Source organism: Ranitomeya variabilis, chromosome 2 (genome assembly GCF_051348905.1).
Source record: "Ranitomeya variabilis isolate aRanVar5 chromosome 2, aRanVar5.hap1, whole genome shotgun sequence".
NCBI lineage: Eukaryota > Metazoa > Chordata > Amphibia > Anura > Dendrobatidae > Ranitomeya > Ranitomeya variabilis.
This window is the reverse complement of record NC_135233.1, coordinates 250,486,041-250,498,263: the sequence shown is the minus strand read 5'-3', so window position 1 is coordinate 250,498,263 and position 12,223 is coordinate 250,486,041. Positions and strand designations below refer to the sequence as shown.

General features: G+C 39.7%; 2 protein-coding genes across 3 annotated transcripts in view; one reads left to right on the top strand and one right to left on the bottom strand.

Annotated features, from left to right (window-relative positions):
- The window catches only part of LOC143805342 (uncharacterized), a 47,799-nt gene extending 35,596 nt beyond the window's left edge, over positions 1–12,203 (top strand). Inside the window, exons 5-6 of the mRNA XM_077284579.1 lie at positions 3,633–3,697; positions 8,198–12,203. Of these exons, the coding sequence (XP_077140694.1) occupies positions 3,633–3,697; positions 8,198–8,439 (307 nt within the window). The 3' untranslated portion in view covers positions 8,440–12,203. The remainder of the gene's footprint in view (positions 1–3,632; positions 3,698–8,197) is intronic.
- Positions 1,081–12,223, bottom strand: part of LOC143805341 (uncharacterized) — a 105,773-nt gene continuing 94,630 nt past the window's right edge. For both annotated transcript variants that reach the window (XM_077284578.1, XM_077284577.1), the window contains exons 4-5: positions 4,945–5,038; positions 1,081–1,468 (exon numbers count right to left, since the gene is read on the bottom strand). In XM_077284578.1, the coding sequence (XP_077140693.1) occupies positions 1,330–1,468; positions 4,945–5,038 (233 nt within the window). In that variant the 3' untranslated portion in view covers positions 1,081–1,329. The remainder of the gene's footprint in view (positions 1,469–4,944; positions 5,039–12,223) is intronic.

The following is a 12,223-nucleotide window of genomic DNA, read 5'->3' as shown; positions in this document are numbered from 1 at the left end:
GGCCAATGCCAGCACCGGGAATCTTGTTAAAGTTGAGGGACGCTTGGATTCCTCTCAGTATCAGCAGATTCTTGACAATAATGTTCATGAATCAGTGACAAAGTTGAAGTTACGCAGGGGATGGATCTTTCAGCAAGACAATGATCCAAAACACCGATCCAAATCGACTCAGGCATTCATGCAGAGGAACAATTACACTGTTCTGGAATGGCCATCCCAGTCCCCAGACCTGAATATCATTGAACATCTGTGGGATCATTTGAAGAGGGCTGTCCATGCTCGGCAACCATCAAACTTAACTGAACTGGAATTGTTTTGTAAAGAGGAATGGTCAAAAATACCTTCATCCAGGATCCAGGAACTCATTAAAAGCTACAGGAAGCGACTAGAGGCTGTTATTTTTGCAAAAGGAGGATCTACTAAATATTAATGTCACTATTCTGGTGAGGTGCCCATACTTATGCACCTGTCAAATGTTGTTTGAATGCAGATTGCACATTTTCTGTTAGTACAATAAACCTCATTTCAAGGCAGAAACATTAATGTGTCCAACAGTTATTAGATATATGAAACTGAAATAGCTGTTGCAAAAAAAACAATTTTTATAAAACATTAAGCTTAAGATTAATAGGGGTGCCCAAACTTTTTCATATAACTGTGTATATCTATCTATCTATCTATATATATAGAGAGAGAGAGAGATCAAAAAAGAGGCAGCACTCCATTAGTTCAGTGGAAAAATGTGGAAGGTTTAATCGACCCACATTGCCGTGCGACGTTTCAGCTCAAACTGAGCCGTTATGGCTTGATAAAGGCTCAGTTTGAGCTGAAACGTCGCCCGGCAATGTGGGTCGATTAAACCTTCCACATTTTTCCACTGAACTAATGGAGTGCTGCCTCTTTTTTGATCTCTGCATACTTGAAGCAATCACTGGACTGGTTGCCTGGGGCCTTGCACCCGAAGATAAGTAATTAGTATTAAGTGCTGTTCCTTTTTTTATATATATATATATATATATATATATATATATATATATATATATATATATATATATATATATATATATATATATATATATATATATATCTATATCTATCTATATATATCTATATATATATCTATCTATCTATATATATCTATATAGTAAATATGTAAACAGTCGCGGCTGCCATCAATGACCCATTTATGTGATGACTATTGGGCATGGGGCTCTGAAAATACTACAGCTTGTCCAGAAAAAAGAGCAGCCCTCACATTGGCCCGTGGATTTTAAAAAAGTAAAAAAGTTAAACAGCTACTTAAGTTGTTAAATAACATTTCTGGCTCCATTATAGTCGTCCATTGGAAATCGGATATCTAGAAGTTGTTTTGTGGTCCTGTTCGTTAGCTGTGCTGCCATTCATTGGCTGAAGTTCCACATCAGAGGGGTGCGGCTGGTTGGTTCTGGGACACTCACATCGTATTTTTCTGAATGGAGAGAAGAAAAATCAAATAGGTTTTATATATGTCGAGTTTTCTATAGATGAAACCTAAAGCATTGGTTGATCATCCAAGCTGCCACCATAGGACATGTGCTGTGCCGTTACAATAACTCCCTTAGAAATGAATAGGACTGGCCTGCAACATCAGACAGAGCCAGAATGAGATGGATGGCGCTGTGCCCGATAATGAAGGGAATGCTGCACTCACTGTAGCTCCGCAGCCCAACATTCAGCTGATCTGCATGTTGGACCAACCCAGATTAGCCAATGAGGCAGGTAAAGGGGTGCACTATGATCCCCCGAAGGCTGCCGCAACTACAAGCAGGTCACTAGGTCAGAAACAGTTGGACTTTTTTCCAACTTGCTTGTTGTCACCTGTGACTTTTCAGCTACATTTCCTTTGTAGCTGCCACAGTCGCCATCTACACCCAGCCTTACATGGTTTTCCTTTTTAAAGGTTTGTTCACATTTATATCTTTTACCGTGGAAAACGCTGCAAAAAAAATAAATAAATAAAATGATGCTTAAAAATAATGAAGATTTGTAAAAATGAATTGGTGTTTGTGTTTTGAGCTTCTTTAGATTTTCAGAAGAGAAGTGTTAAAGAGAGAGGTTAGGACTAGTGATGAGCGAATATACTCGTTACTCAAGATTTCCCGAGCACGCTCAGGTGGTCTCCGAGTATTTATGACTGCTCGGAGATTTAGTTTTCATCTCGGCAGCTGAATAATTTACAGCTACTAGCCAGGCTGTGTACATGTGGGGGTTACCTGGTTGCTAAGGAATCCCCACATGTAATCAAGCAGGCTAGTAGCTGTAAATCATTCAGCTGAGGTGATGAAAACAATCTCTGAGCAGTCAAATACTCGGAGATCACCCGAGCGTGCTCAGGAAAACCTGAGCAACGAGTACACTCGCTCATCACTAGTTAGGACAAGTATCGCATTGAGCGTTTGCTGCCATTTTGGTGCTGCAGATTTTTGAGTTCAATGTTATTTTTACATGAAAAATTGACATGTTGCAGATTTAAAAATCGCATCAAATCAGTTTATGCAGTGTTAAAAAACAAACAAATCTTCAGTGCTTGTTACAGTGTATTATAGCTCCCACTACTCCTGTGTCGGGGGGGGGGGTCCCCTATGATATCCATATCCCAGAATATAGACATGGGAGCCGTAATGGGACAAGCTGAGACCTGCTGAAAAGGTCACAAGTTACAGCGCAACAGAAAATGCGACAATGTACAGCAGTCTTCAAAATAATAGCATGATCTTTGTTAGTTTTTATTTCCAGCATTGTGAACATTGCACACTGTTTTCTAATTCAAAACATGAAGAGAAAAGTATATAATTTTTAACTAAAGAAAACAAAAAATGAACATTGGGCTGTTCTAAAAGATAGCAGTGTCTGCATTGGTTTTTACGAACTCACACTATGTACTATTATGTACTATTTTTAATGACGATTTAGCATTCCTGTGAATCACTAACCTAATGTTTAGTTGTGTGCCCAGTTTGTTGGAACGGTTTCACATCTATGTTGCATAGAATCTGGCACCTGTCACTTGTTATTGAAGCCCAGGATGCTTGGACGACATCCCACAATCTTTTGGCATTTGTTGGCTTTGCCTCAGAAATGGCATTTTTATTGTCACCCCACAAGTGTTCTGCGGATTAAGGTCCGGGGACTGGTCTGGCCACTCCATAACCTCAGTTTTGTTGGACTGGAACCAAGATTTTGCTCGTTTACTGGTGTGTTTAGGGTCAATGTTTTGTCTAAACGCCCATTTCAAGGGCATATCCTTTTCAGCGTATGGCAACATCATCTCTTCAAGTATTTTAATATATGCAAACTGATCCATGATCCCTGGTATGCGGTAAATAGGTCCAGCACCATAGTAACAGAAAAATGTCCTTAGCATGATGCTTGCACCGCCATGCTTCACTGTCTTCAGAGTGTACTGTGGCTTGGATGCAGAGTTTGTGGGTCGTCTGACAAACTGTCTGCGGCCCTTGGACCCAAAAAGAACTATTTTATTTTCATCAGTCCACAAAATGTTTCTCCATTTCTCTTTAGGCCAGTTGATGTGTTCTTTAGCAAATGGTATCTGCTTCAGTACATGTTTTTTTTTTGTTTTTTGTTTTTTACAGTGGGACTTTGCACGGACTTCTTGCTAGCAGATTACCTTCACACAGGCATCTTCTAACTGTCACAGGTAACTTGAGACTGTGCCATTCTGGCTATTCTTCCATCAATTTTACTTTCATCAGTTAACAAAATGTTTCTCCATTTCTCTTTAGGCCAGTTGATGTGTTCTTTGGCAAATTGTATCCACTTCAGTACATTTATTTATTTTTTTTAACAGTTGGACTTTGCAGTTACTTCTTGCTAAGAGATTAGCTTCACACAGGCACCTTCTACCTGTCACAGTCCTCACAGGAAACTTGAGACTGTCTGTGATCATCCTGGAGCTGACAATTGACTGAGCAGTTGCCATTCTGGCTATTAATCCATTCAATCGAATGGTAGTCATCCATTTACTTTAATATCTCTCTGGTTTGGTTTTCCATTTTAAAGCATTGGAGATAATTTTAGCTGAACAGCTGATCAGTGTCTGCACTTCTTTATAAGTTTTACCTTCTCCAATCAACTTTTTAATCAAAGTTCGCTGTTCTTCTGAACAAGGTCTTGAACGACCCATATTTCTCAGGCTTTCAAGGAGTAGTGCACGTACAACATGTCCTAGTTTCACCCTTAAATAAGGGCTGCCTGATTCACACCTGACTCTTCACAGAATGACTGACCTCTCTGACCGCCACACTGCTATTGAACACTTTCCCCTTTCAATTTATTATTCTAAGGCTACTTTCACACTAGCGTCGGGCTCGGCCTGTCGCAGTGCGTCGGGCCGAGGTCACCGACGCTAGCGTTCTCTGCGCCGCACAACGGGGGCAGCGGATGCATTTTTCCAGCGCATCCGCTGCCCCATTGTGAGGTGTGAGGAAGTGCGGGGAGGTGGGGGCGGAGTTCCGGCCGCACATGCGTGGTCGGAAAAAGCGGACCGTCGGGAGCAAAAAACTTTACATGTAACGTTTTTTGCTCCCGGCGGACCGCCACAACACGGTGCAACCGTCTCACGGCAATCATGGCAATCCGTCGCAATGCGTCGCTAATGTTAGTCAATGGAGAAAAAACGCATCCTGCAAGCACTTTTGCAGGATGCGTTTTTTTCTGCAAAACGACGCATTGTGACGGATTGCAGTTAACGCTAGTGTGAAAGTAGCCTAATACAGAGACTCAAAAACCAGCAGATCATGAATGCCGAGTCTGGTGGTTTTCTTACAATCTACTGCACCAACTGGTAAATGATTTGACATGTGGCACTATAATTTATACCAAAAACCGTGATCAGTCATATTGGACTGCTATTATTTTGAACACTACTGTAAGGTCTAGGATTACCTCCTCCAAATGATGATGATCCCAGCGATGATGATGATGATGATGATGATGAAGACCCCAATGATCACAAAAGCTACTTCGCCATTGCTTAACCCTGAAATGTAAAGTACAGAACACAGTTAGAACCTCCGAGACAGAGACAGCCTCCACTTCACATCTTCTATGGCCGGTGGACAGGGATAATGAGCACATTATAGAAATCCTTACAATGACCAATGGCTAAACTGCAACAGCGTATAAATAAATCCTACAAGAAAAAACGCGCTTGTATAGAGAGTAAAATAAAATACTTATTGAATCACAATAAAACTATACTATAAAACACTGATGCATCAAAATACGTAAAAGGTTCCAGAGAAAAGTCAGCACAATGAACGGATATCAGGGGATTGGCAACATTACTGATGATCAATGGCAGGTGAATTACACAAAATTCATCACATAGATATAAATCAAAAATTATATATGACATAAGTGCATATATAAATGATTCCGTGAGGCTAGAGCATAATTTTTAAACATGATTAATCTAGTGCAATTCATAACCCATCTAATAAATATAGAACCACAATATTGAGTCCATTCAAAAAATGTTTTTAAAAAAGTAAGGAACCATTGCTGACACCCACCAGTCTCCAGGGACCCACGCTCCGATGCACTAACCACAGAGAGACAAATTGGGAAGGCGATATTTTCAGGTGTGGATTTCAGGTGTGCAATTTCACCAGAGTACGCAGATACCTCGTGGGGAAATACTACTGTTTGGGCGCTTGGCAGGGCAGCGGAAAATTGTCTGGAACAAATAGCAGACACGATGTCACAGGTGCAGATTCCCTGATGTGCCTGAACAGTGGAAATCCCTCCACAAGTGACCACATGTTGGAAACTACACCCCTCAAGAAAATTATCTAGAGGTGTGGTGAGCGCCTTAAACACAGTTGCTTCACAGAATTTTAGAACATTGATACATGAAAAGCAAAAGAACAAAAACACCTTTTTCCCCACAAAAATGTTGCTTTAGCCCCACTTTTTCATTTTCAAAACTATAAAACAGGAGAAAGCAAAAGGTTCAATTTGTTACGCAATGTCTCCCGAGTGCGCCAATAACCTATACGTTGTCATAAACTACTTTTGGGGCACAGTGCAAAGCTCAGAATGGAAGGAGAGCCATGCTATAGTTCAGATTTTGTTGATATGGTTTGCGGGTGCCATGACGTATTGACAAAGCCTTTGAGGTGCCAGAACAGCAGAATCCCTATAAGTGACCTGATTTTACAAACTACACCTCAATTAATTCATCTAGGGGTGCAGTGATCATATTGACGCCATAGGTGTGTCACAGAATTTTATACCATTGGGCAGAAGAAACAATAATTTACATTTTTTTACCACAAAAATTTTGTTTTAGCCCCAGATTTTACATTTTCACATTGGGAAATCAGTAAAAATGGCACCAAAATGTGACAATTTCTGCTGAATGTGTTAATACTCCATATGTGGCTGTTCAGTACTGCTTTGCCACATGGCGAGACTCCGGAGGGAAAGAGCGCTATTTGACTCTGAGAACAAATTATTGTAGAATAGTTTGCAGACTCCATATACAGGGTCCCCAAGTGCTAGAAAAGTAGAATCCCCCTCAAGTGACCCCATTTTTGAAATTATACCCCTTTGGGAATGTGACAAAACCAAAAATCGAAAAACACCCTAAAAAATACTTTTAATAAATATGCATTAAAAGATGCTAACCATCGCTAGAAAAAAAACACAAAATATAAATTAACCAACACCCGAGCTGGGTAGAGTAGTGGCAAAGATTTCTCCCGAATATCCCCCATCCTCTGGAATTCCATGCCTCAACACGTCCGATTATCCACCACCCTCGGATCCTTCAGACGGAACCTGAAAACCCATCTCTTCAGGAAAGCCTACAGCCTGCAATAACCATTCTGCCGCCTCACCAGCACCAGAGCCGCCGCCGCCTCACCCCTACCTTCTGTCTCTTCCCCACTATCCCATAGAATGTAAGTCCGCAAGGACAGGGTCCTCTCCCCTCTGTACCAGTGTGTCACTGTAAAACTGTTTACTGTAAATGATATCTATAACCCTGTATGTAACCCCCTTTCTCATGTACAGCACCATGGAATTAATGGTGCTATATATATAAATAATAATAATAATAATAATAATAATAATAATAATAATAATAGGGCCAAAAAATACCAAGGAGGGTGAGAAATACCTCAAATAACCCTGGAGGGATCCTAGTAGGCTAGCCCTTCCTGCCAGTGGAGGTTGGCACCCTAAAAGTCGATGTGGCGCCCCCACTCCTCATCGACTGTCCCTCCTAGCCCTAAATATCCCTACCACCTACCCATGCCCAAACCCAACACCAAGCACACAAAACTAGCTGGACTAATTTTACAATAGAATTGTACAAGTCATAATGTATCAGTGAAATATCATAATTCCACAGTACTGACCTATGAGAGAAATAATTTTCATCTAAACATTAGGGCATAGTAACCTATTTCTACGATAAATATGTAGGCATCATAGTAAATCAGTAAATTATAGCAGTTCAACAGTACTGGCCTATGTGAGAGATATTTGGGTATAGTAACCTGTAGTAATTAGGCCAAAAAAAAAACCAAAAGAAAAAAGTATTCATAGATAGATCCAGCTAAAATCAATAGATACTGTCTGCATTAATATCACAGTGACCACGGTTTATCATAGCATCTTTATGGTCTCATTCCACGTGAGATCATTGTATATTCCACCTTTGTCTAGATGTTAGGTGAATATAGGATACCAGCAAAATTCTTTTACCAACTCACCATCTTAAATTGGTGAAATAATAATACCAGATACTGACAAGCAAAATAATTTGATAGGTGAGTCACCATATCACAGTAAGTATTAGATAACCATGTAGTCATTTTTGGATTCAATATCCATGCATAGACACAGTACCCTGATGTTACACAGTGTCAATCATAGTTCATAATGCAAACAAATATCTTGCTGAAGCCACCATAATAGGTCACTTCTCTGGTCACTTATCTGATCATATCAGGTCATTTGTCCCGATTTTTCTTGTGCGTCCCTACGCGTTTCGCCCTCTCCCATCAGGGCTCATCAGGGTACAATAGATAGGAGCATACCGAAATGGCCATGATGATAAATAATCAGTTCCCTTTGGGAATTTATCTATAGGTGTAGTGACAATTTTGACTCCATTTATGTTTTCCAGAAACAAGCAGCAGTGGACGTTGCCGAGTGAAAATTGGAAACTGCCAGTATGCTGTAATGCCCAGCTCTTGCTTCTGGAGACACGCACTGGCAGGCATTCATCGCTACAGAAATGCCAAACATGTGGACTCCCACATGTGGTTTAGACACACTGTGGCTCAGAAGGGAGGGGGGCATTTGGATTTCGGAGAACAGAATTTGCTGCATTTCATGGCAGTCCCCTATATTTCCATTGACAGATGATGGACCTGAGTGGGGACATTTTTTTTCAGAGTTGAAGCTTTTACTGGGAACATTTTACATAAAGTTTGGGATCACAGTTATCCGGCGCTCTACACTGAGCACTTATTTTGGGGTTTTCATCTAAATCTCCAAGTGACGTACACCATGTTCCAAATTATTATGCAAATTGGATTTTTGTCAAATATTTAATTGTTTTGTTTTTCAAATAAACTCATGGATGGTATTGTGTCTCAGGGCTCAATGGATCACCAAAATCAATCTTAATTACACATGTGATAATTAGTTTTCCAGGTGATTCTAATTAAAGGAAAACTACTTAAAAATGATGTCACACATTATTAAGCAGGCCACAGGTTTCAAGCAATATGTACATGTCCCCGCTTAATTGTAAAGTGCTACGGAATATGTTGGCGCTGTATAAATAAAAAATTATTATTATTAATATGGGAAATAAAGAATCTCCCGGCTGCTGAAAAGCGTTAAATAGTGCAATGCTTTGGACAAGGTATGAAAACATTAGATATTTCACGAAAACTTAAGAGTGATCATCATACTGTGAATAGATTTGTGACTGAAACAGAGCGCAGACAGAGTTCATGCAGATAAAGGCATAATGAGGAAGGTTTCTGCCAGACAAATTCATTGGATTACGAGAGCAGCTGCCAAAATAGCATTACAAAGCAGCAGTTATGTGAAGCTGCTGGTGCCTCTGGAGTCCCTCAAACCCCAAGGTGTAGGATCCTTCAAAGGCTTGCTGTGGTGCATAAAACTACTATTCGGCCACCCCTAAACAGTGCTCACAAGCAGAAACTGTTGCAGTGGGCCCAGACATACATGAAAACTAATTTCCAAACAGTCTTGTTTACTGATCAGTGTCGAGCAACCCTGGAAGGTCCAGATGGATGGAGTAGTGGATGGTTGGTGGATGGCCACCATGTCACAGCAAGGCTGTGACATCAGCAAGGAGGTGGAGGAGTCATGTTTTGGGCTGGAATCATGGGGAACCAGCTGGTAGGGCCCTTTAAGGTTCCTGAAGGGGTGAAAATGACCTCTGCAAAGTATATAGAGGTTCTGACTGACAACTTTGTTCCATGGTATAAAAAGCAGAAATGTGCCTTCAGGAGCAAAATCATCTTCATGCATGACAATGCACCATCTAATGCTGCAAAGAATACCTCTGAGTCATTGGCTGCTATGGGCATAAAAGGAGATAAACTCATGGTGTGGCCACCATGTTCCCCTGGCCTCAACCCTATAGAGAACCTTTGGAGTATCATCAAGCAAAAGATCTATGAGGGTGGGAGGCAGTTCACATCAAAACAGCAGCTCTGGGAGGCTATTCTGACTTCATGCAAAGAAATACAAGCAGAAACTCTCCAAAAACTCACAAGTTCAATGGATGCAAGAATTGTGAAGGTGATATCAAAGAAGGGTCCTATGTTAACATGTAACTTGGCCTGTTAGGATGTTTTGGAGTTAAATAGCTTTTTTGTTCAGTCAATGTGACCTCCTAATGCTGCAAATTCCACAAATGAGCATTTTCAGTTCTTTAAAACATATCAAATGTTTAGAAATTCTACTGTGCCTAATATGGAACAGCGCATTTTGAGTTTTTATTCATTTTGGAGATTATACGGTTATCATTGGGAGGTTTCTTCAATAAAATTCGATGTATACGCTAACGGGTGATGACTTATTAGACTGACTGTTATTAGACTGACTGTCATTTGCACCGACCATTTAGGAAAATCCGAGAAAAATATAATTTGCATAATAATTTGGAACACGAATTGAGATGAAACCCTGAGGGATCCGTTCACTATAATGAGGCAGCAGAGTTACTCTGGACTCCGTCCAGCCTCTCTTCAGCAGTGTCCTTTTCAAAAGTGCACAAAACTGTGGCCGACGGCACTTTTATGCAATCCTAAAAAGACGGACACCGCCGGATCACAGGTCAGACGGCGTCCACAGTGCCTCCATCTGTCTCATTATAGGGAATCTTCTGCCAGAGGTTCCGTCTGAATCACGTATTTTTGAGATTTACATGGAAACCCCAGTGTAAGCACTCAGCACAGAGCACAGGATAAATTAACAATTCAATAGCCGGTGAAGAATTGGTTTTATTTAATTTACTTTTTACTACGTTCCTCGTGCAGTATAAGTGATTAGGTGACTTTGTTCTTCAGATCGGTGCGATACCAGATTTATATCAGATTTTTGCATTGATATATTTTGAGAGCTATAATTTTTCCATATTTCTGCTAACCGTCATGTGAGGGCTTGTTTTTCGCAGGATGAGTTGGAGTTTTTATTGCTATAATTTTTGTGCACATGACATTTTATTATCACTTTCTATTCCAAATTTCGAGAAGCAAAATAAACAAAAAAAACTGCAATTCAGGAATTATTTTAGGTCATTCACATTGTGGTAGAAAGGCAGCTTTTTTTCTTTGGGTCAGTGATTAAAGCTATACATTTATGTCTTGTTTTTATAGTTTGCAGCTTTGACAAAATTTGATTAAAAAATTGGTTTTGCATTGCTTTATTCCATAGGTTTTTTTATTTCCACTGATGGAACTGTATGGTGGTTTGTTTTTTTGTGGGATAAGACTAAGTTTTATGCGATACTATTTTTATTTACATTCAATTTTTTGATTGCACTTTTTGTTCGGCAGCATGATGAAAATGCATAATTTATTTTTAACGGCGTTCACTTACGGGGTTAACTAGTTTAAGTTTTATAGATCGGGTCATTCTGGAGGCGGCGATACCAAAATGTTTACTTTCATACACATTAATACTTGTATTTGATATAATATTTACATTTGTGATTTTTATTTTTTTTATATTTACATTTTTTATTTATGTTTCGAACCTGGTCCCAGGATGGGAAATGAACTTTCCCTGCCCTGATCGCTGATCTAATATATTGCAATGCTTTTTTTTTTTTTTTTTTTTTTAATAAATTACAGAGAATTTAGATCAGTGTCTCACTCAAGGCAGGACCTTACAGGCCACTGTACCTGGGTGACCCCACGACCACCTTTCGACCCAGGGTCACCATGGAGACCGATTGGCGCAGTGATGGAGCTATTGAGAGTGGCATCAGAGGGGTTATACGTGATCAGAACTAGCACTGATCATGGGCACTTCTGCAGGGTGTCAGCTATGATATATTAGCCGACACCCAATGAAGATTGCACCTAGTCTGCAAGTGAGCCGACACGATCGTCCCACTGTAAAGGTGTACAGCTGATGTCATGAAGGGGTTAATCGTATAAGCGCTTATGTTATAGCCTCACAGGATCTTGTTTATTTATACTTATGCACTTGCACTTTACTTATGTCATATATAATTTTTGATAATATTTATGTGATGAATTTTGTGCAATTCATTTCCCATTGATCATCAGTTATATGTTGCCAATCCCCTGAGATCTGCTCATTCTGCAGATTTTTTTTTTCTGGAATCTTTTACGTATTTTGATGTATCAATGTGTTTTTATAGTGATTCAATAAATATTGTATTTTACTCTCTATATACAATCGTGGTTTATCTTGTAGGATTTACAATTGATCTATTTGGCCACTTTTATTGTTATTTTGTAAATTGGTATCCAGCGTATAAATAAATAACGCGTCAACGTAAAGAAATTTTGACACTAGGCTAAAAGTAATGATAAAATACAAAATAAACAAACATTGTATATATGTAGATCACAACATGATAAAATGATTTTCCTGGCTTGGATATAAAAGCCTTATCTATTGATTATATGGTATA